General features: G+C 39.5%; 1 protein-coding gene across 12 annotated transcripts in view; it reads left to right on the forward strand.

Moving 5' to 3' along the window:
• C2CD3 (C2 domain containing 3 centriole elongation regulator) overlaps window positions 1-25652 on the forward strand; it is a 156008-nt gene that overhangs the window by 33246 nt on the left and 97110 nt on the right. For 9 of the 12 annotated variants that reach the window (XM_021926297.2, XM_021926305.2, XM_021926302.2 and 6 more), the window contains exons 4-8: window positions 1041-1264; window positions 1920-2167; window positions 7659-7791; window positions 8244-8372; window positions 20250-20397. In XM_021926297.2, the coding sequence (XP_021781989.1) occupies window positions 1041-1264; window positions 1920-2167; window positions 7659-7791; window positions 8244-8372; window positions 20250-20397 (882 nt within the window). Of the gene's footprint in view, window positions 1-1040; window positions 1265-1919; window positions 2168-7658; window positions 7792-8243; window positions 8373-20101; window positions 20127-20249; window positions 20398-25652 lie in introns of those variants that run through there. The other 3 variants (XM_021926304.2, XM_021926299.2, XM_031653132.1) reach the window with 3 other exon arrangements.

Here is a 25652-nt window from a genome sequence, read left to right on the forward strand (position 1 = left end):
TTCATTATTTGACAGTCTTTGGCTGCTTAAACAATTCCTTCTGCTTTCTTTGTCATTGAAACTGAACTTTCAATATTGCTATTCTTTTTTTTTGGAGTATATCCTTTACTTTCTTCCTTAAGGTTTTGCTTTAAAACTCCATTTTACTTTTCATTCCTCCATTAGACGTTTCTCCATTGGGCTTTTCAGAGGACTAGAAAGCCTTTTCACAAAGAACTTGAACTCACAGGAAGGAAATGATAAGGAAACTTAAAGTAATTACCTTTGCATCTTAGTTGTCCTCCCTCCTCACCCCTCTTCATCTCCAGCATAGAACTAGACCTTATTTTTCCCAAGCAACCAATAATAAAAATGCAGAAAATGTTATGTCCTTCTTTTATTCATCAGACCATTAGGCATTATTAGGCATATTAGACTTGCATACTATGTATACAGGCACTCTGCTAATTAGTCGATAGAAAAATGAAGAAGATAGCCAGTGTCTTCAAGGAATGCATAATCTAATCAGGATGATGAACGAAAGGTTGCAAGTACCTTCTCTAAATCTTTGCTTAAAAAAAAAAATCTTCGAATTAAGGTAATATACTTTCCTGATGGCGTTATATAATCACATTAGCTTCTCTATATGAGGAACTTAGCACAGTTCCTGGCCTGTAGTAAAAGGTTCAGTAAATGGTGATTATACTAATGGATAGATACAGAGTAAGTAGAAACATGAAGAAGGCAGTGGACATGGCATCTCTACTTAGACATAAGGAAGGAATACTGGGGAAAATTGTATGTACAAAGGCATAAAGCAATGAAATATAAGGTACATTTAGAGAATCATAAGTAAGTAATTGGTCTATTGGAACAGAGGGATGAAGGAAGGAAGCTTAGTAAGAGATGAAGCTTCTGAGGTAGGCAGGAATTTAGATAATTAATGGGGGACATTAATCTTGTAAGGAATGGGGGACATTAATTAATATTAAGCAGGGGAGTCTTAAAATTAGTTAATTAATGCTGAAGAAAATTTCTCGTATACTACGTGTCTCTCTTAGGTCTCACTTGCTCTGGAGCCTCTGTCAGAAACTTACGACAGCTACCATCCACTTCCTACCACTGACATGACAGAAAATGTGCTTTTATCTAAGCAGGGATTCAGAGAGAATACTGAACCCAGCAGTACCCAGTTTCAGGTTCCATCAAGGCCTCGCGACATACATACCATCAAAATTGATGGAAAAGAGTTAGGAGCCAACAGCAGTAGATCAACCACTCCGAGGTAATTACCACACCTAATACCAGTCAATCTGTCCGTTAACTCCACTGCACTTGTGATTTCTGTCTTTCATTTATGGTTGAGTAAAAGATTAACAGCAGAGAGAGGCACAGTCCTCATTTAGCCGATAACTGTGAAGCCCTCGCTCTGGTCCTGGTTTGATACTAAGTGCTGGGCCTAGAAATAAGTAAGACATAATTTCTGTTTTCGAGGACTACTCACAATCTCACAATGAAGCCACTCACAATGAAGCCAACATACAAATAAATGACAAAATGATATCCAGATGCAGGACAGATGTTCATGAGGGAAAAGAGGGAAAGGGAGCTATTCTGTGAAACAGAATGGAATAAGAATCAGGTTTTTATTTTAAGTAATTATTTATGAAGCATTTGCTTTGTGTCAGGCTCTGCTGAGCTCTTCGTTTTATTGTCTCGCTTAAGCTATGACTCCCTAACTGTAGGTAAAGCATCTGTTACTTCTATAATTTGGGAGATGAAAAAGAGATTTACAAAGTTGCATTGCAAATAAATCACCCCTTTTGAGGTCCAAACTACCTTGCCAAAACCGCTGGTCTACTTTCTGTCTCTGACAAAATAGAATGTTACCATAATAGATTATATATTGCTGATGTTTTCCTTTTTTAAAAAAAAAACAGGGGGAAAGACCATGTATACTTTGCAGAGAACCCTGATACAATAAAGGATTCTTCCTTTGGACTACAGCACCATCTTAATTCAGGACAGAGTTTAGAGTCTGTAACTCTGAAAGGCAGAGCTCCACGGAAGCAGATGTCCCTTCTGAACAGTTGTGAATTCCAGCCTCAAATTAGAACAGTTGCCAAGAGTCACAGTGACTCATGCATTCTTTCTTCAAACAACCCCCCTACCAAGGATCTTCTTTCAGGTATGTATTTATTTGTGAACTGAGTCAGACTAAACTACGTTTATTGGGATTGCTCTACTTGTTAGCCAGCCTACAAAGAGAACCAAGACTCTTGTTTGAACTAAGTCAAATAAAAACAGGCAGTCTTGCTAGAGTCCAGCATCTTGCACCATTTAAAGACAGCCATATTAAACCACCAGGGTATTTTTAAATAATTACTCGGTGCATAAAATTGCAGGTCTGGGAAAGGAATCATTTAAAAGGAATTGGATATGAAGGGAAAACCTTTATCATAGAAAAGGGTTAGTCCTTATTTTGTCCAAAATAATTCAAGGCAAGTAAGGTTTTTGTCTCATCATCAGCATTTATTTATCCCACTGTATGGAGACTAGTACCAAATCCATTTCACATTCTGAAAACTTTTAGTCTTAGTGAGAACATTCAGTATACAACTGCTAATCTTCATCCTGGGAATTAAATAATGACTTGTGGCCAAATAGAAGAAGAAAGGAGACAGTTTACCCTTATAAGGGCTTAGACAGAAATAAAAAAGCAAACAGGAACAGAATTAGATTACCTCATGTTAAGGAGTGGTATAATAAAAGCAATTGACTTAACATTACACTGTAATGTTCAACCATGTATCTCTTTGACCTCAAGATCATAACAGGAATTTGTCTACATCCCTACAAGTAAAATTTCCAAAATTAAAATATCTGTAGCATCAGAACTATTTGGTTACATAATTAAGCACATTTTGTAAAAGAACAAAAACATTTTGTTTATATTTTTTCAACTGAAATGTCTTAGATTCCCTACTGTAAAAAATATACAGGCCGGGCGCGTTGGCTCACGCCTATAATCCCAACACTTTGGGAGGCTGAGGCGGGCAGATCACTTGAAGTCAGGAGTTCGAAACTAGCCTGGCCAACATGGTGAAACCCTGTCTCTACTAAAAATACAAAACTTAGCCAGGTGTGATAGTAGGCGCCTGTAGTCCCAGCTACTCGAGAGGCTGAGGCAGGAAAATCACTTGAACCCAGGAGGCAGAGGTTCTTGTGACCCACAATCACACCACTGCACTCCAGCCTGGGCAACAGAGCGAGACTCTGTCTCAAAAAAAAAAAAAAGGAAAAAATATATATATTTAAAAAAAATATATATATATATATATATATGTATGTATACTCCAAGATTATAAACTATTAATTTTAGTCTTTAATGCAAAGACTGCGTTAACAAGAAAGAAAATGAACCCACTGTACTCAGCACTTGTCAGCTCATTTGTGTAGACCCGGGCACCAGACTTTAAGAAAGATATTTGTTGACTCAATAAGCAGTTATCTATTCAGCATTACCAGATGACTGGTGCTCTTCTAGGCATCAGGGCTACAGTAGTTAAAAAGAAAAAAGATATAAACTCCCGCTGTATGGGTTTTATATTGATTGGAAGACAAATGATAGACTAAATAAATAACCATGTGTTACTTGGTGATCATGGCAATGGCGATACATCAAGCCAGGAAGGTGAGAGAAGGGGATGTTAGTTTTACATAGGTTGGCAAAGGAAGACCTCATTAACAAGATAACATTAAGCTACTCAGGAGGCTGAGGTAAAAGGATCACTTGAGCCCAGGAGTTCAAGTCCAGCCTGGACGATGTAGCAAGATCTCATCTCTAAAAAAAAAAAAAAAAAGCAAAAAGGAAAAAGAAGGTAACATTAAAGATCTAAAGGAAAGGAGATGTGTTCCTTCTTTTTTTTTTTTAACTTTTATTTTTTATTTTTTTTTATTATACTTTAAGTTCCAGGGTACATGTACAGAATGTGCAGTTTTGTTACACCCCTCAACCCATCACCTACATTAGGTATTTCTCCTAATACTATCTCTCCCATAGCCCCCCACCCCCTGACAGGCCCTGGTGTATGATGTTCCCCTCCCTGTGTCCATGTGTTCTGAAAGGAGATGTGTTCCTTCTAAGGAGAGTAACCAGACTGGTAAAAGGACCAGCAAGAGATAGCCTGGAGAAAACAGCTGCCACTTATTGAGCACTAATTATGCACTAGCTACTATGCCAATTGTTTTATATGCATAATCTTATAAAAGTCATGTGAGGTAGGTATTATCCCCATTTTAGAATGAAGACACAAGCTCAGACTTAGAAAGCTCCTGTGCTATCAGAGGGGGCAGCTCTCATTTATTATTGTCTCAGACTTTAAGGCAAAGTCCTATGCTTCATCTGACTCTAGTCTCATTGTTTACCTAGGCCTGTTTTGTTTTGTTTTCTTTTGCTTTTTAAATCAAGACTTTGCTGGCCAGCTGTTCAAGCCAAGCAGAATATGCCATGCACAACCCATGGGCTGTCAATGTGCAATCTCTTCAATAAGAGTTACTAGGATCTGTGGATTTAAAGATAAAACAAGATAGATTTTGACTCAGTCTTAGCAGTCTGACTTGTGCACAAATGAGAGAGGGGCCACATCTCTGTAAATGGTCAGGTGTGGGCTAGATAACCTTCTGATGTGACTTTTACAGATGGGGTTAAATTATCAGGTACATAGCTGGATAAGATCTTTTTTAGTTTTCAATTTTATTTTAGATTCAGAGGGTATATATGCAGGTTTATTACCTGGTTATATTGCATGGTGCCAAGAATTGGGGTATGAATGATCCTGTCACCCAGGTACTAAGCATAGCATCCAATAGTTTTTCAGCCCTTGCCCCTGTCTTCCCTCCCCCTGTAGTGGTCTCCAGTTTCTATTGTTGCCGTCTTTTTATCCCTGAGTACCCAGTTTTTAGCTCCCATTTATAAGTGAGAGCATACAGTCTTGAGTTTCCTGTTCCTGGTATAATTCCCCTGGGAAAGTGGACTCCAGTTGCACTGGATAAGATCTTCAAAGGTCCTTTCCAACCACAAGATTAAGTGGGCCACTTTAGTAAGCATAGAACTGAGGTCGTGGGAGGGACACAACAAATACGTCAACCTAATGATTTTTCTGGTCTTTGATGTGCTAATACACTACCAGAAACGAGGGGACAAGGCTGTATCAGTCAACCAGCTATTATTTATGAAACACTAACTACACAGCAGGATACTGTCCTTCTCCATGTTCAAAATAGCAATGATACATTAGATTCTTCTCCTACTTCACATCTCTGACTATCATACATATCCTTTAACCAGCCAGAGAAAAATCTACTTTAAAAGGTTAATATGATTAGGTTCTGCCTACCAAGATAATCTTCCTGTCTTAAGGTAAGCATTGATTATATCTGCAAGTCCGAGCAAGCCAGCTCATGCCTATAATCCCAGCACTTTGGGAGGTTGTGGTGGGAGGATCACTTGAGCCTGGGAGGTCGAGGCTCCAGTGAGTCGTGATCATGCTACTGCGCTCCAGCCTGGGTAACAGAGGGAGACCTTGTCTCAAAAAAAAAAAAAAAAAGTTGTTTTAAATAATTACATCTGCAAAATCCTTTCATAGTAATACCTAGACAAGTGTTTGAATTACTAGGACAAGGTATGAGTATATGAGGCACTGGGGACCTTGGGGTAGCCATCTTACAATTCTGTCTATCATAGTGAGTGATCTTTATTTTTTAGTTTAGTTGTATTGCCACATCATACATTGAACATATGATATTTAAGATTTTTTATTTTTTTTAAGTTTTTAAGGTATATTTTGACTTCTTTACAGTAACAAATATTAGATGTTTTGATGTTTATGGACTTTGGGAGGCAAGGGCAGGAGGATAGCTTGAGGCCAAGAGTTCAAGACCAGCCTGGGCAACATAGCAAGATACCATCTGTACAAAAAAATTAAAAACAAACCAGGCATGGTGGTATGCACCTATAGTCCTAGCTACTTGGGAGGCTGAGGTGGGAGGATTGCTTGAGCCTGGAAGTTCGAGGCTTTAGTGAACTATGATTGTACCACTGCATTTCAGCTAGGGCAACAGAGCAAGACCCTGTCTCTAAAAATATGTAAATAATGAATAAGACTATGGATATTTTTGACTTGTTTTTTTTCTTGGCCTAACCATCATATTTTATTTTTAGAAATTATAAAATTAGACTAGGAGTTAGGCACTTTCTAAGTGCCTGTGGAACCTCAAGAAAATAATAAGACCTCCTGTATCTGTTGGAATAATACTATTGGGCCTGAGCTTTTTTACTGTATTTGTTTTTATTTAGAAACAGGGTCTTACTATGTTGCCCAGGCTGGAACACTGTGACTATTGATAGGTGTGATCATAGCACACTATCCCCTCAAACTCGTGGACTCAAGCAGTCTTCCTGACTCAAGCAATCCTCCTGCCTCAGCCTCCCAAGTCACTGGGACCATGGGCACATGCTGCCCTGCCCAGCTAGCACTCAGCTTTTAAAAAGAAACCTAAGAACTAAGTAGGATCATAGATAGTATAGCAGTTAAAAGCATAGGATGTGGAATCATCTGGTTATAGACGTATTATGTGTGCAACTTGGCCAAGTTACCTACTCTCTGCCTCAATATTTTTTTCTTTTTTTATATTTTAAGTTCTAGGGTACATGTGCACAACGTGCAGGTTTGTTACATATGTATACATGTGCCATGTTGGTGTGCTACACCCATTAACTCATCATTTACATTAGGTATATCTCCTAATGCTATCCCTTCCCCCTCCCCCCCACCCCACGACAGGCCCCGGTGTGTGATGTTCCCCTTCCTGTGTCCAAGTGTTCTCATTGTTCAATTCCCACCTATGAGTGAGAACATGCGGTGTTTGGCTTTTGGTCCTTGCGATAGTTTGCTGAGAATGATGGTTTCCAGCTTCATCCATGTCCCTACAAAAGACATGAATTCATCCTTTGTTATGTCTGCCTCAGTTTTTTATCTGGAAAACAAAAGAAGTTGTAGTACATATCTCAGAGGACTATTGGGAGGATTAAATGAGTAATACATGTTAAAATATTTAGAATAGTGCCTCGCATGTGGTAAACATTCAATAAATGTTTTCTCTCATTTCTGGTGCTGTTATTGTTGTGGGACCCCTTAAGGAATGGGGTAAATTTTACCTATCAGAAAGTCTGAAAACTCAGGTTTTATTCTGACTTTTCCATTAACCTGCTGTTTGAGTCGTGGAAGCTTTTTAGCGCTCTTTTCTTCATCCGTAGAAGTATAAATTTGGTATCTGGATACAAAAAATATATAAATATTACTAACCTTATTAGGTACAAACACCAGTCGGAAGAGTCAGTGCATGGATATAACAACCCCACAAGAGGTCAGTCTCCGGAATGGAGACTTCATTCATTGTTATAATGCCAGCATCTAAAACAGTGCACAGTAGAAGCTCAGTAAACATCTCTTTTGAGTAAATGTCCTCAAGGAATTCTCAAGCTAATGGGGAAGGCAGATGAGTAAACTATTACAGTACACACTGGTGAGTCCCGTGATAAAAGGAAATGCCCTGAATATTCCAAATGTTTCTGCTGCATTTTGGGTTTTTCTGTTTTCTACATTTACCCTCTTCAGCTCTGTTAGAACAAGGCAATAAACTGCGTAATGCCATGGTGATTTCTGCAATGAAATCAAGCCCAGAGACCAGTGTGTTGTTGGACCAAGTTCATCCTCCTATTAATGAAGATTCTCTTAGAGCATCAACACAGTAAGTTACAGGATAGACAGAACCCTAACAGTTCATTTCTTAATAGTTGTTAACCTGTGTTTTTTGTCAAGTTATGGACTGGATAATCTTGGAAACGCTTATCAAATAATTCCTGATGTGGTGGGAAAGAAGCCTACACTAGGAGTTAAGATACTGAAGATCTTATCCTAGCACTGGCACTTGCAGCATATGTAAATGGGTAAATTCTTTACTCTCTCTGAACTGGTATCCTTGGATGTAAAATGGGGATCTTCTCTCCCTACCTCACAGAAATGAGATGGGATTCTACTGTAGGAAAGAGCTTTGCAAAGTGTAAAGTTTTATTTAAGGCAGTTAAGTCTAAAGTACATTAAATTTTCTGAGTCAGACCAGCTGCATGTACGAAGTCATTATGATTTAGATTTTTTCCATCTGTTAGCCACTCAGTGAGAAAGTATTTTTCCACACCTTAGAAGCAGAGCCTTTTCTAGGAATCAATTTAAAGACCACATTGAAGATCACCTCCTCCCTTCAACTGAGAATACATTTTGGAGACATGACACAAAAGCTGATACCAGAGCTATACAGCTGCTATTAGGCAGGTAAGCACTATTAACTGGCTTTCTTCCTTTTAAACTTTTCCTCCAATTCATAGTATACAGTGTTATCGGATTTATCTTCCTAAAGTAACATGTCCTTAGACTAACCAAACCCTTCCCTGTTGCTTAAATGATCACTCATTGCCTACTAAATAAAACTCCAAACTTTAGCCCTTTACTTTTGGCTTCACTTACAGAATGATCCCATTCTACCTTACCATTCTTATCTCCCAACTCTTTCCCCAACACCAGTGTTAACATGGTATGATGAAAAAGCATGGATTTTAAACAGATACAAGTGGAAATTCGACATTCATCTCTAATTAGCTTTGTGGCCTTAAGCAGGTATCTCTGAACTTCAGAGGCATTGGTAAAATTGGAATTGTACCTAACCTTGCAAAATTGTTGTAAGTATTAAAAATGATGTACATAAAGGAGTAACACAATGCTTGACACATAATATTTTGAGGGGTTTTTTTTTGGGTTTTTGTTGTTGTTGTTGTTGTTGAGACGGAGTCTCGCTGTGTCGCCCAGGCTGGAGTGCAGTGGCCGGATCTCAGCTCACTGCAAGCTCCGCCTCCCGGGTTTACGCCATTCTCCTGCCTCAGCCTCCCGAGGAGCTAGGACTACAGGCGCCCGCCACCTCACCCGGCTAGTTTTTTGTATTTTTTAGTAGAGACAGGGTTTCACCGTGTTAGCCAGGATGGTCTCGATCTCCTGACCTCGTGATCCGCCCGCCTCGGCCTCCCAAAGTGCTGGGATTACAGGCTTGAGCTACCGCGCCCAGCCTGTTTTTTGGTTTTTTTGAAACGGAGTCTCACTCTGTCGCCCAGGCTGGAGTGCAGTGGCACAATCTTGGCTCACTGCAACCTCCACCTCCCGGGTTCAAGCGATTATCCTGCCTCTGCCTCCCAAGTAGCTGGTACTACAGAGATGCACCACCACACTTGACTAATTTTTGTATTTTTAGTAGAGATAGGGTTTCACCATGTTGTCCAGGCTGGTCTCGAACTCTTGACCTCAAGTGATCTGCTCGCTTCAGCCTCCCAAAGTGCTGGGATTACAGGCATGAACCACAGTGCCTGGCCAACACATAGTATTTTTACTGTTGGTAGCTGTTTCTGTTAACATTATGAATAACATGTGCCCTCCAACCAGACTCATCTATTTATTGTCTCTTATATAAAAGATACTGTCTACATTCATGTCTTGGAAAGTTAATAGGGCATAGTGGTTAAAAGCAGTATGTGCCGAAGTTTTAAAGGTTATGGGAGAGCATGTGTTTCAAAGGCTCCAAAAGCTCATACCTACAATCCCCACACTTTGGGAGGCTAAGGCTGGCAGATCACCTGAGTTTGGGAGTTCGAGACCAGCCTGGCCAACAGGGTGAAACCCTGTCTCTACTAAAAGTACAAAAATGAGCCAGGCATGGTGGTGCAGCTACTCAGGAGGCTGAGGCAGGAGAACTGCTTGAACCCTGGAGGTGGAGGTTGCAATGAGCTGAGATCATGCTACCGCACTCCAGCCTGGATGATAGAAGGAGTGAGACTCCATCTCAAAAAAAAAAAGAAAATAAAAAACCTCCAATTAGTTTGACTTGAAGTTTAGACTTCTATTACAGGGAAGTGACAACACTACATACTCATCGTATGCTAATGGTAGGAATGAGTAGAATGAGTAGAGGTATAATGGAAAAGGTAAGTGGAAGCCAGACTTTGATTATTGTGTTAATGAATCTGGACCTTAAAAATTGTGTAAACATCAAAATGTTTTGAGCAAAAGATCACTGTCACAACAGTACGGAAAAGCATTGGATAGAAGAGATGGGAAATCATGTGGGGGTTTTTTTCTCCCTGGCAGAAGGGGAGAGGTAAGACATTAAAGGTTGAAATGACAGAATTTGATTACTTATTAGTTGTAGAAAGAGGGCAAAGAGTAAAACATGATCCCTAGGGCTTTTGCCCTAGTGACTTCATGGATCGTAATGATTGAAATTATTGAAAATCCTTAAGCAGGCGTAAGGCCAAGTTCAAGTTTGATTATGTAAATCTGTTAAACTTGAGTTGTAGGCACTTGGATATATAGAGCTGAAGCCCAAGAGAGAGGACTAGCCCAAAGATAAAAATTGGAGATTTGTTAGCTACTCTGTAATAACCGAAAGTTTTGGAGTGGACAAGATCACCCAGAGAGAGTATGGTAGAATGAAAGTAAGAATAAAAGTTAAAACTTTTATCCCCATTATTTGCCAGGCATGGTGGCTCACACCTGTACACCCAGCATTTTGGGTGTCTGAGGCAGGCAAATTGCTTGAGCCCAGGAGGTCAAGACCAGCCTGGGTAATATAGGGAAACCCTGTCTCCACAAAAAAATGCAAAATTGCTTGGCATGGTGGTACACGCCTATAGTCCCAGCTACTGGGGAGGCTCAGGTGGGAGAATTGCTTGAGCCCAGGAGGCAGAGGTTACAGTGAGCCCAGATCATGCCACTGCACTCCAGCCTGGGCAACAGAACAAGACCCTGCCTCAAAATAAAATAAACCTCAACAAAATGATAATGAAAGAGTAGAAAAGGCATAAACTCACAAGAACCAAAAGGGGAGGTGACAGCAAAAGAAAGATGTCAATAAAATTTTGGAAGCTAGAAAACAGGTGAACAAAGGTAACTGACCTAGCAAAATAGAGAAGTCTGTATGTTTGAGGTTAGAGGACCAACAGTTTGATTGCAGTAGCCCAAAAAGACTACTGCAGGAATTAGAAACACCAAAGCAATATCTGAGTTTGAGGCTAAAAATGAGGACTGGTTAAGAAAAAATAAATAGGAGCAATTAGATCCTTCTTTCCCCTTTCCAAGATCTGGACAGACAGTATAGAATAGAGATTAATTGAAAGAGAACCTCAAACCAGATTGCCTGTATTTGAACCTGAACTCTGCCACTCACTAGTTGTAAAACATTATGTAAGTTATTTAACCACCTTCTACTACAGTTTCCTCACCTATAAAAAGGATATAACCTACTTCAGTGATATGTAGTGTGGACTCAGTGAATTAATTCCTGTAAACACCTTACAGAATGACCTCTCAATAAATGTTAGATATTATTATTATAATACCATCTCCCATCCCCAGAGCCAGAAGACTGACATTACCCTGCCCAGTGAAAGACTAGCAGTTTAATATATAGAGGTTACAAACTGATCCTTAGATGCAAGGCTGTCAAGCAAACTGAGGGTAGTAGTGAGGACCATACCAAGGAAATGGAGACTAAATTAAAGTCTGCATATGGAATGATGAACACCCCTCCTACCTCTGATCCCCGTTACCTCTTGACTCCTAGAACACTGACAGCCACATCACCTCCCAAGTAGGAGATTGAGATTTTGCTGAGAAACTGTCTAGCTCAAGAGAAAAGAAGTACAGATACCAACCATTAGAGATTACTCAACAAAATGGTCTAGCTCTGCCCAATTATTTTATAATGAAACCAACCAGTCAACAAGTTTTCTGCCACTCCCAACTGGAATATGACACTTCCGGTCAGCATTTCAGTGCCTGACTTTTAATATGAACAGATAGCCACAATTTGTAGATGTTTGAGGAATGCTTCAACATGTAAACAGAGAACAATATTTAATGCAAAATTTGGAAGAGAAAGATGAGGAAAAATCCCAGAAAGTTCAACAAAAAGAATGGAGTTGGAAAATCGGAAAAAAAATATAAAATTGAGGATATTTTAAGGAGGTTCAATGTCCAAATTATGGGAATTCTAAAAAGAAGATGAAAGAAAAAAGGAGAGAAAGGAATTATAAAAGTAAATTTCCCTGAAATGAAGCACATGAGCTTTCATGTTGATATTTGAACCAAGATATCTCTCCCTATCCCTCTGAACTCACAGAAATAGAAACACCACTCCAGGCTAGGGCAGGCAAGACTTTAGGGCCCCCTCTTCCCTTAGTTACTAGTTGGTGGACTGTGTTCCCAGGGAGGGGTAGATTCAAATTATTAATACTAGCATTAGAAATTAAAGCAGGGACATTAATACCAACTGTATACAAATAAAACAAATGGTAAAGAAATACCATGAACAATTGTATGACAATAAAGTCGACGACTTAGATGAAATGGACAGATTCCTAAACTATCTCAAGAAGAAGTAGACAACATGGACTGGGCGCGGTGGCTCACGCCTGTAATCCCAGCACTTTGGGAGGCTAAAGCGGTCGGATCACGAGGAGACCGAGACCATACTGGCTAACACGGTGGAACCCCATCTCTACTAAAAATGCAAAGAATTAGCCGGGCATGGTGGCAGGCACCTGTAGTCCCAGCTACTTGGGAGGCTGAGGCAGGAGAATGGCGTGAACCCAGGAGGCAGAGCTTGCAGTGAGCCGAGATGGCGTCACTGCACTCCAGCCTGGGCGACAGAGCAAGACTCCGTCTCCAGAAAAAAGAAAAAAAGAAGAAATAGACAATATGAAGAGACCTCTAACAAAGCAATTAATAATTGAAATAGTAAAAATTAACTAAAGAGATTGAATTCGTAACTTTGAAACTACCCACAAAGAAAAGCCCAGGTCCAGACAGCTTCACTGCTGAATTCTACCAAAGAAGAGTTGATACCAATTCTTCACAAACCTTTCTAAAAAATTAGAATAGTAGAGAACACTCCTCAACTCATGAGGCAAGCATTACTCTGACGCAAATCCAGACAGGAGCATCACAAAAGAAAACTACAGATCAATATGAATGTGACACAAAAATCTTCCAGAAAATGCTTGCAAACCGAACCCAGCAACATATAAAAATAATTTTATACCATGACCAAGCAGGATTTATTCCAGGAATGAGAGTTAGTTTGACATCTGAAAATAAATATATGTGATCCACCATTATCTATATCTGTATCGAGAGAGAGAGAAACAGATAGTTTGTTTTTTTTGTTGTTGTTTTTTTTTTTTTGAGACAGAGTCTCACTGTATCACCCAGGCTAGAGTGCAATGGCTTGATCTCAGCTTACTGCAACCTCTGCCTCCCGGGTTCAAGCAATCCTCCTGCCTTAGCCTCCCAACTAGCTGGGATTACAGGTGTGTGCCACCACACCTGGCTAATTTTTGTATTTTTAGTAGAGATGGGGTTTCACCATGTTGGCCAGGCTGGTCTCAAACTCGTGACTTCAGGTGATCTGCCCACCTCGGCCTCCCAAAGCACTGGGATTACAGGCGTGAGCCACCGCACCCAGCCTCACCATATCAATAGAATAAGAAACAAAAACCACATGATTATCTCAAAAGATGCAGAAAAACAGCGAGTCATGGTGGCACGTGCTTGTAGTCCCAGCTACTTGGGAGGCTGAGGCAGGAGAATCCCTTGAGCAACAGTGAGCTGTGATTACTACACTCCAGTCTGGGTGACAGAGTGAGATCTTGTCTCAAAAAAATAAAAAATAAAATAAAAACTGTAAAACATTGTTGAAATAAAGAAGATTTAAATATATGGAAAAAATCCTATGTTTATGTTTCAACACAATATCAGAATCCCAGCTGACTTCTTTGTGGAAATTGACAAGCTGTTTCTCAAATTCATAGGAAATTGCAGGGGACCCAGAACAGCCAAAACAATCTTGAAAAAAAAAAGTAGGACTCACACTTTCCAATTTTAAAGCTTGCTACAGAGCAACAGAATCAAGTCAGTGTGATACTGGCATAAGGATAGACGTATAAATCCATGGAATAGAATTGATAGTTTAGAAATAAACCCATCTATCTGTGGTCAACTAATATGAGTTAGACAAGGCTGTGAAGACCAATCAATGGGGGAACAAATAGTCTTTTCAACAAATGGTGCTGGAACAACTGGATGGCCCCATGCAGAAAAAATGAAGTTGGGACCAAGCACAGTGGCTTATGCCTGTAATCCCAACATTTTGGGAGGCTGAGGCAGTTGGATCACTTGAGGCCAGGAGTTTGAGACCAGCCTGGGCTACATGGTGGAACCCCCATCTCTACAAAAAATAAAAGTAAAAAAGATTAGCTAGGTATGGTGGCACATGACTATAGTCCTAGCTGTTCAGGAGACTGAGGCAGAAGGATTACTTGAGCCCAGGAGTTCAAGGATACAATGAGCTAGGATTACACCACCGCATTCCAGTTTCGGTGACAAAGCAAGACCTGTATCTAAAAAAAAAAAAAAAAAAATGAAGTTAGACCCTTCTCTCACACAGTATACAAAAATTAACTCAAAATGGATAAAACAGCTAAACGAAAGAGCTAAAACTATAAAACTCTTAGAGAAAACATAGAGGTAAATCTGTGACCTTGGATTTGGGAAAAGATTCTTAGATATGACACCAAAAGCACAAACAACAAAAGAAAAGATACATAAATTGGATTCCATCAAAATTGAAAACTTATGTGCTTCAAAGGACACTATTAAAGTGAGAAGACACCACAGAATGGGAAAAAAAATGGCAAACCTTACATCTGATACAGGACTTATATCTAGAACATATAAATAACTTACATGACTTAATAATTAAGGAACAAATAATCCAATTAGAAATATGGGCAATGGATCTGAATAAACATTTCTCCAAAAAAAATATATTAAGATAACTAACATGGCCGGGCGTGCTGACTCAGACCTGTAGTCCCAGCACTTTGGGAGGCCAAGGCAGGCGGATCACGAGGTCAGGAGTTCGAGACCAGTCTGACCAACATGGTGAAACCCCATCTCTGCTAAAAATACAAACAAATTAACTGGGCGTGGTGGTGTGCGCCTGTAGTCCCAGCTACTCAGGAGGCTGAGGCAGGAGAATCGCTTGAACCTGGGAGGTGCAGGTTGCAGTGAGCCAAGATTACGCTACTGCACTCCAGCCTAGGCAATAGAGTGAGACTCCATCTCAAAAAAATGAAAAAGAAAAAAAAGGCTGGGCGTGGTGGCTCACGCCTGTAATCCCAGCACTTTGGGAGGCCGAGACGGGCAGATCATGAGGTCAGGAGATTGAGACTATCCTGGCTAACACAGTGAAACCCCGTCTCTACTAAAAATACAAAAAATTAGCCAGGCGTGGTTGTGGGCACCTGTAGTCCCAGCTGCTCGGGAGACTGAGGCAGGAGAATGGCGTGAACCTGGGAGGTGGGTGACAGAGTGAGATTCCGTCTCAAAAAAAGAAAAAAAAAAAAAAAAGATTGCCAATATACACATGAAAAGATGCTTGACACCATTTGTTATCAGGAAATCACCCACTAAAGTCAAATAGTCTATGCATTAATGAGGTTGTAGAGAATTTGAAACCCTGGTACACTGCTGGCAGGAATGTAAAATGATGAAGCTACTTTGGAAAATAGGCTGTCAACTCCTCAAACTCGTACCTATAAATTTACCATATGATAGAAAACAATAAAATTTTTAAACAAAGATTTACTATGTGACCCAGCATTTCAACTCCTAGCTGTATACCCAAGGGAAATTAAAACGAACGTCTACATAAAAATGTGTACACAAATGTTCATACCAGCATTATTCAACTGGATAGCCACATGGAAAAAAAATGAAGCAACCCCAAAAATCAAACTAACTAAATGTCCATCAACTGATGAATGGATTAAGAAATCTGGAGTATCCATACAGTAGAGCAGTGTTTTTACATTTGGCCATCAAGGTGAAGTACTGCTACATGTTACAACATGGATGAACCTTAAAAACATGCTAATTGAAAGAAACCAGGCCGGGCGCAGTGTTGGTACCTCACACCTGTAATCTGGGAGGCCGAGGTGGGAGAATCACTTTAACTCAGGAGTTCAAGACCAGCCTGGGCAACATAGGGAGACCCCGTCTCTACAAAAAGTGGAAAATTAGGCTGAGGTATTGGCGTACACCTGTAGGGTCCTGCCTGCTCAGGAGGCTGAGGTGGGAGGATCACTTGCACCTTGGAAGTTGAGGCTGCAGTGAGCTGTGATTGCACCACTGTATTCCAGCCTGAGTTGCAAAGCAAGACCCTGTCTTAAATAAAAAGAAGCCAGTCACAGGCAAATATATATACTTTTATTTCATTTAGATGAAATGTCCAAATAGGCAAATCTATAGAGATAGGAAATAGATTAATAGTTCCTTAGGGCTGGGAGTGCTGATGGGCAGGGTAGTGATAGCTAAAGGTTATGGAGTTTATTTTTGAGATGATGAAAATGTTTTAAAATTGAGTGGTGATGGTTGGTCACATTTATGAACATACTAAAAACTATCGAGTTGCTCACTTTATTTATTTTGTCTTTTTATTTTCATTTTTTTGAGACAGAGTTTTGCTTTGTCACCCAGGCTGGAGTGTAGTGGCGCAACCTCAGCTAACTGCAACCTCTACTTCCCGGGTTCAAGCAATTCTCCTGCCTCAGCTTCCTGAGTAGCTGGGATTGCAGGCGCATGCCACCACGCCCAGCTAATTTTTTGTATCTTTAGTAGAGACAGGGTTTCACTGTGTTGGCCAGGCTGGTATTGAACTCCTGACCTCAAGTCATCCACCAGCCTCGGCCTCCCAAAGTGCTGGGATTATAGGTGCCAGCACCATGTCTGACCAAATTGCTCACTTTAAATGGGAAGATTGTATGGTATGTGAATTATATCTCAATAAAGCTGTTTATGGAAAAAAAGGATCAAGAACTCAGAACAGTGAATGAAAAAAGATATACTAAGACACATAATTATGAAATTTTAAAATACTGAGAGACAATAGTAAAAGCCTCCAGAAAGGGAGAAAGAATAAAGGTCACATATACAATATCAGGAATTGGAATGACATCAGGTTTTCTACCAGTTCCTTGGAAGACAGTGCAGAAATGTCTTCAGAATTCTGAAGTAAAATTATTTTCAAGCTAAAATTCTACTCCTAATCAAACTATTAATCAAGTGTGAGGGTAGAGTAAAAATAACTTTATTCAGATTCTCAGAAGTTTACCTGTCTTGCACTATTCCTCAGAAAACCACAGGAAAATATCTTCTACTGAACATTGATTTTAGGAAGAAAGAGTAAGACATATAGTCTAAGAAATAGGGGCTACAACACAGAAGAGGGATAGAAGGAGATTTCGGGTATATAACATAGAGAGAGAGCAAGCAGTCCGTATAGGGGCATCCCTGACTTCAGTAGGGATGTTTCTAAGGAGTGAAGAGGTGAAGGGGAATGGAACATATATTGACCAAATTTTCAGTTCTCTCTTAGGAAATGTTCAATTCTCTTGAAGAATTCAGTCATAAAGTAGTAATAGGGTCAAAGAAAACTAAGCAAATGAAAATTAAGGCAGTTAATTTATACCAGGGATAATTACTTGTATAAGAAAAGAGGTGCAATAAATTATACTGTACTTGGCTCAGATACAATATTAACCCTGAAAATTAATTTAACCAAAAAATTTGTAATATAACTAAATAGAGAAGATGGGTAAAAGGGAAATGTGTGGTTCAAGTGTAATGGTGTAAAAGAGTGGGTCCTTCATTTTTCATAGATCATACAGAAAAGCGAAAAATCAGAAAATAGTGGTATATTAATGTGTCACTTCAAAATATAGAGGTAAAGCCAGGCATGGGGGCTTACACCTGTAATCCCAGTATTTTGGGAGGCTACGTCAGATCGTTTAGTTCAAGACCAGCCTGGGTAACATAATGAGGCCCTGTCTCTACAGAAATTTTTAATTAGCCAGGTGTGTTGGTATGCACCTGTAATCCTAGCTACTACTAAGGAGGCTGAGACAGGAGGATCCCTTGAGCCCAGGAGTTCAAGGCTTCAGTGAGCTATGATAACACCAGTGCACTCCAGGCTGGGCAATAAAGCAAGACCATGTCTCTAATAAATTTTTAAAAAGAGAAATATGGAGGTAAATACTAGAAGAAGCATCCAAGGGAATTGAAAGTGATCCCCTCTGAGGAATCACTCAGCTACTGTTTTTTATTATAAGCCTTGTAGTCCTATTTGACTTTCAAAATAGGTGTGTGTATTCTTTTATTTAAAATTATGTCTAAGAAGAAAAAGAAGAGGATAGTACTGAAAATAGGCTTATTTTATGGCCAAGGAACACAGGCAAATTTTAGCCCTTTTAGTATGTCATAGACAGGTGAATAAATTCAAAGAAATATTAATTTCAAAAAAGAGTGAAAAGTGGAAAAGTCTTCATAAATTTAAGGGTGTACAAAGTAGGGAATAACAAGCAACTGGAAAAATCTTCATAACTTTAAGGATGTACAAGGGGGAGAGTATATGTGGCAAATAATACAGTTATATAAAAGACCAAAAAGTAGAGTTTCAAAAAGAAGCAGGTCTTAAACTCCTGGGCTGCGGAAGCTGCAGAGAGGCCATGTAGACTGGGAAGTTGTTAGTTGGATTATGGCAGTTAGGAAGCTGTTCTGACCTTTGAGAGTTACTATAGATTGATGGTTTTCAAGGAGGGGGTGATTCTTCCCTACCCCAACCCCATGAGATATTTACAGTGTCTGGAGACATTTTTCGGTTGTCACAACTGGGAATGTGCTACTGGCATCTGATAAGTGGAGGCCAGGGATCTGAAATGCATAGGACAGTCCCAAAGATAGAAGAACTGTTTGACCCAACATGTCAGCAGGGCTGAGATTGAGAAACCCTTCTGTAGCCCAGGGAAAGGTGAGGAAGGGAACATTAACTATCTGCTTGTTCAAAATAATATAAGAACATTGTCTAATTTGAAGGTAGTGATTATATACTATTTTCTTGAGAAATTAAGGAAAGAAGTATAGCAGCTAACTTGAAAGGAAGCAACATGGAAAGAAATAATAAATAAAATGTGTAGCACAGTACCTGGCATCATATTAAGAAATCATTAAGTTCACTAACAGGTGCTTATTAAATGCTAATTAATGTAGGAGAAACAGAACTATATGCATATTTTGCCCTCAAGGAACCTAAACTTTGAGGAAAAATATGGAATTTATACAAGGAACTGAAAGAAAGGTAGAAAGTAAAAATTGCTATCAAAAAAGAGACCAGTAATCTCAGCACTTTGGGAGGCCAAGGTGGGTGGATCACCTGAGGAGTTAAAGACCAACCTGACCAACATGGTGAAACTCCATCTCTAAAAATACAAAAATTAGCCAGGCGTGGTAGTGGGTGCCTATAATCCCAGCTACTAGGGAGGCTAAGGCAGGAAAATCACTTGAATCCGGGAGGCAGAGGTTGCAGTGAGCCTAGATCATGCCATTGCACTCCAGCCTGGACAACAAGAGCAAAATTCCACCTCAAAAAAAAAAAAAAAAAAAAAAAGAGAGAGACCAGCATAGGATTTAAAAAAAAAAGGGAGAATTTGTTCCTTCAAAATTCTGAGTTTATAGTTACTTATATGCTTATCTTCCTATTAGTTTATAAACTGTTTTATTCATTTTTTAATATTCTGTATAGAACTAATATCACCGTAATTAGTCCTAAGTGCACATATTTTTGTTTACTGGAAGTGGGTGTGTCTGTGAATTTTTTGCAAAATCAGTGTATAATATTTAACTCATTGAATTATACCTTTTTTTCTCTCTATCAGACTGTAAATACAACAAGAGTACAGATTGTGTTAGCTTAGCCATCTCTGTATCTTCCAGGACCTAGCACATAATAGGTGACCAGTAAATGTTTGTTGAATAAATGAATGAGATCACAATCAGTGTCAGTAGTGTGTTTTTGAATACTGGTTGTTAGCATCCCAGAGGAGGGGTAGTATAATTGGGAAATATTTATTCAGTAGTCTTCTGTTTAATGTGAGTCTTTTGTTTAACATATCTCCTTCCACATTTAGAACTTCAGAAAGTTTCACTAAAGAGAGAATAGTTCAGCTGAAACTTCTGTTAAAATTCTTCTGCTTTGTTTTCTTATCTCTGCAGTGCTGAATTATCCCAAGGCAATTTCTGGGATGGGCTAGGCTCTCCTCCAGATTGCCCATCTCCTGGGAGTGATGTGTATTGCAGCAGTGAACTGAATGACCCTCAGTATGACCAAAGTCTTCTGGAGAACTTATTTTATACAGTACCTGTAAGTCATTGAACCTAAAGCACTGAGAATTAGAGAACAAATGTATTAATAATATTAGTAGCTGGAGGCATGATACCACTTGCCAGACAGCTATGCATTTTACATACCTTACCTTACTTAATCATAATGACAACCTGAAGAAGAAAGTATTATCTTCATTTTACAGATGTTGAGACAGGCCTAGTAGAATTTGAGTATTTTGTGCAAGAACATGTAACAAATAAGTATTAGAGCCAGAATTCAAATTCAAGTTTGCCTGAGTCCAAAGCCTATGGTTTAATTAATGTATTATATGGTTTCCTTAGAGCTTTTATAAGGAACAGCTGATGTAGTTATACCCTCAGAACCATCCTTAACTGGTATCTGTTAAAAAATATTCCAAAAATACTCCTTACTCGTAGGAGACAAAACTCTTCTGGCCTGTGAGACAGGGATTCTCTTTTCTGGCAGCGCTGGTTTTTTCGAAGTTCTTTTTTCTGTCAAGCCTTATGCTCTTTTCATTGACTTAGCATCTTCTAGAGTCTATACATAGTAAGTCCAATCCCTGTTCCACAAGTAATTGTTTATATGTGCAAAGGTTCATGCTCCTGATTTTCCTTTTCTCCAGGTCAAAAAAAGATACTGAAATACAAGGTAGTTTATACCAGCCCAGTAGTAAGCCAGTGAGGGCTACTACAGTTTGGAAGAAGCAGGGAAAACTTTTACATGAGATTGTTGGGGGAAAGCATAATGAAGAATAAAGGGTTTTGTTATGCCTAGACCATTTATTCCCCGAAGAAGACCACTAGAGTCCAGAGTCAAAGCTAAGCAGCAAGGATCTTTATTACAGGTTCGAACCTGGAACTCTCCTTCGCTCGCGAAACGAGACGGGCAGGAGAGCTCCTCCACTGAGCTCCGAGCAGTGTTATATAGTCTAAGAAAAGTGGGCATAGAGTTATTATACAAATCAGATATATGATTGGCTAGTGTTTGAACAAGGCGATTTGGCTAACTATGATTGGTTCCCGCCATTTCTGATATTTCGGTTCAACCTTTGAGGCGGGAGAGCAGGTTTATGGCAGCAAGAGTTTTATCTTACTTAAACACATCTTGTGACCTTGCCTCAGAACTTACAAAATCTCTGGTATGTGCCAAAACAAAATCTCTGGTACGTGCAGAAAAACAGGTACTTCACAGAACTTACGAAATCTCTGGTATGTGCAAAGATTAGAGAGCAGAACAAAAGGGTGTAGCGGGGGGGGGGGGGTACACATCTATCTTTGTGTCCTTTCAGTTTTAACTGAGACTTGAAAGATAGTGTTTTGAGAAGCGGAGAAAAGATACAAAATGGGTGTAGAAGAATGACCTGTGCAGAAAACCACATTTTTGCACTACAAGGGATCCAGTTGACTAGATGATAATTTGTGTGGAAAAGAAGTTGAAAAGGCAGGCTAGCACATTGCAGCCAATCTATGAAAGGCTTTTCATGTCAAGTGAAGAGGAAGTCACATATCACAAGAGTGTTTTAGGAATCTGAGTCTGGCAGCCATACAAGGGGGCTGAAGACTGAAGAGGGAATAACCAGAAGCAGATAGGAAGCCACTGGGCTACGGGAGGTATGAGAGAGAATGCCTGAATGAGAGTAGCAGCAGTGGGATTGGACACGAGGAGGTGGGTGAGAAAGACCTTAGGAACTGTTAGGATTTCATGACTTCCCACCTTCACAGTCATCACTGATAATATGTTCCCTATAGGATAACGAGGAAATATTTATTACATATTTATTACCCATTTTCTGTGTGCTAGGGACTTCACATCTTATCTATCATTTATTAAATACTTGGGCGGGTTGTTTGTTTGTTTTTTTTTTTTTATGGCTGAAACTAATGGAGCACTAAATACTGTTTTTCATTCATTATTTTGTTTAATTCTTTTTTTTTTTTTTCCGAGACGGAGTCTCTCGTTCTGTCACCCAGGCTGGAGTGCGGAGGCATAATCTCGGATCACCGCAACTTCCGCCTCCCGGGTTCAAGCAATTCTCCTGCCTCAGCCTCCCGAGTAGCTGGGATTACAGGCACATGCCACTGCACCTGGCTAATTTTTGTATTTTTATTAGAGACAGGCTTTCACCATGTTGGCCAGGCTGGTCTTGAACTCCTTACCTCAAGTGATCTGCCCACCTCACTCTCCCAAACTGCTGTGATTACAGGCGTAAGCCACCATGTCCAGCTCTATTTTATTTAATTCTTTTACCAGCTGCATGAGATAGTATTATCTCTCCTTTACATAGCATTAAACAAAAGCTTAAAGAGGTTAAGTACTAATAATTAAGTGGCAGAATTGGAATTCTCACCCTAGTCTATCTGACAAAAAGCCTGTATTTTTTTCTACTAGACCACAGTGTGTCGTCAGTCTTGAGCATGGTGTTAGAATCTGACCGTGAATGACCTCTCTAACTTCGTCTCCCACTTACACCCTTTACCCACCGGAGTCTCCAGCCTTACTGGAGTCTCATGCCACTTGACACTCTGAAACATTTTAGCTCTTTTTTTTTTTTTTTTCCTGTAGAGACAGGGTCTCACTATGTTGTCCAAGTTGGTCTCAAACTCCTGGCTCAAGCAGTTCTCCTGCCTTGGCCTCCCAAAGGGTTGAGATTACAGGCATGAGCCACTGCACCTGGCCTTAGCTCTTGTATCTCCCTATTTTTTGCTGGTACTAATCCTTCTACTTTGAATGCTGAAATGCTCTTATCCATCTGATAAACTTAATTCTTAAAGATCAACTCATCACCTCTGTGAAGAAATCATCCCAGACTTCTCCAAGCATAATTTGTTACCTGAATACCCATATATCTTGCACATATTTCTATTATAGCTCTTACCACGTTGTATGATATAGTCCCTTGTACGCAGGAATGTGTCTTCATTCTTTTTATTACCAGTACAGCAAAGGCCTGACAGATACCGAGTGCTCACTCAGTGAATACTTAGTGAATAAATGAATGTGTGAATGGTACTACATAATCCCCCATGCTATTTGAACAAAATAATTTTAGAAAATGTTTGTTGCCTGAAAGAAGGAGTGAACTAACTGACCATGAGACAGTGGGAAAGTCAAGGAGTTACAATGTTCCTTCCCCAAAGTCAGTGTTTGACATTCTTAATATTGAATAGCATTCACAGTGTGACTACCTTGTATTTTGGTACCTGAAATTCTTAGCTGTTGAGCAATGTAGTTTATGTTAACCTTAATTCCTTTCAGCCCTTGGACTCATCTAGATTTTGATTACCTTGTCAATAACCTTTTTTTTTTTTTTTTAATACTTTAAGTTCTAGGGTACGTGTGCACAATGTGTGGTCTGTTTCATATGTATACATGTGTCATGTTGGTTTACTGCACCCATCAACTCATCATTTACATTAGGTATTTCTCCTAATACTATCCCTTCCCCAACCCTCCACCCCCCGACAGGCCCCAGTGTGTGATGTTCCCCACACTGTGTCTAAGTGATCTCATTGTTCAGTTCCCATCTATGAGTAAGAATAGGCGGTGTCTGCTTTTCTGTCCTTGTGATAGTTTGCTCAGAATGATGGTTTCCAGCTTCATCCATGTCCCTGCAAAGGACATGACCTCAACCTTTTTTGTGGCTGCATAGTATTCCGTGGTGTATATGTGCCACATTTTCTTAATCCAGTCTATCATTAATGGAATTCGGGTTGGTTCCAAGTCTTTGCTATTGTGAATAGTGCTGCAATAAACATATGTGTGCATGTATCTTTATAGCAGCATGATTTATAATCCTTTGGGTATATACCCAGTAATGGAATTGCTGGGTCAAATGGTAATTCTAGTTCTAGATCTTTGAGGAATTGCCACACTGTCTTCCGCAATGATTGAGCTAATTTACACTCCCACCAGCAGTGTAAAAGCATTCCTATTTCTCCACATCCTCTCCAGCATCTGTGGAAACAAACCTTTTTTTAGAAAAAACTGTGCATATTGATAAGGATCCTTCGAAATGGAGCCTTGTAAGACAATGTTGTCCATTAGAACTTCCTGTGATGACAGAAATGTCCTGTACCCACATTGTCCAATTCGGTAGCCAGTAGTCACATGGGCAAGGACTTCATGACTAAAACACCAAAAGCAATGGCAACAAAAGCCAAAATTGACAAATGGTATCTAATTAAACTAAAGAGCTTCTGCACAGCAAAAGAAACTATCATCAAAGTGAACAGGCAACCTACAGAATGGGAGAAAATTTTTGCAATCTACCCATCTGACAAAGGGCTATTACCTAGAATCTACAAAGAACTTAAACAAATTTACAAGAAAAAATCAAACAATCCCATCAAAAAGTAGATGAAGGATATAAACAGCTACTTCTCAAAAGAAGACATTTATGCAGCAACAGATACATGAAAAAATGCTCATCATCACTGGTCATCAGAGAAATGCAAACCAAACCACAATGAGATGCGATCTCATGCCATTTACAATGCAATCATTAAAAAGTCAGGAAACAATAGGTGCTGGAGAGGATGTGGAGAAATAGGAACGCTTTTACACTGTTGGTGGGAGTGTAAAGTAGTTCAACCATTGTGGAAGACAGTGTGGCAATTCCTCAAGGATCTAGAACTAGAATTACCTTTTGACCCAGCAATCCCATTACTGGGTGTATACTCAAAGGATTATAAATCATGCTACTATAAAGACATATGCACACATACGTTTATTGCAACACTATTCACAATAGCAAAGACTTGGAGCCAACCCAAATGTCCAACAATAATAGACTGAATTAAGAAAATGTGGCACATATACACCATGGAATACTATGTAGCCATAAAAAAGTTGAGGTCATGTCCTTTGCAGGGACATGGATGAAACTGGAAACCATCATTCTGAACAAATTATCACAAGGACAGAAAACCAAACACTGCCTGTTCTCACTCATAGATGGGAATTGAACAATGAGATCACTTAGACACAGGGTGGGGAACATCACACACTGGGGCCTGTGGAGGGCTAGGGGAGGGATAGCATTAGGAGGAATACCTAATGTAAATGATGAGTTGATGGGTGCAGTAAACCAACATGACACATGTATACATATGTAACAAATCGCACATTGTGCACATGTACCCTACACTTAAAGTATAATTTAAAAAAAAAAAAAAGCAACCTGACAATCATGCTATTCAATGTAGCTACTAGCCACATGCTGCTGCTTAAATTAGTTGACATTACATAAAATTTAAAATTTATTCTTCAGT

This window comes from Papio anubis, chromosome 12 (genome assembly GCF_008728515.1).
Source record: "Papio anubis isolate 15944 chromosome 12, Panubis1.0, whole genome shotgun sequence".
Lineage (NCBI taxonomy): Eukaryota > Metazoa > Chordata > Mammalia > Primates > Cercopithecidae > Papio > Papio anubis.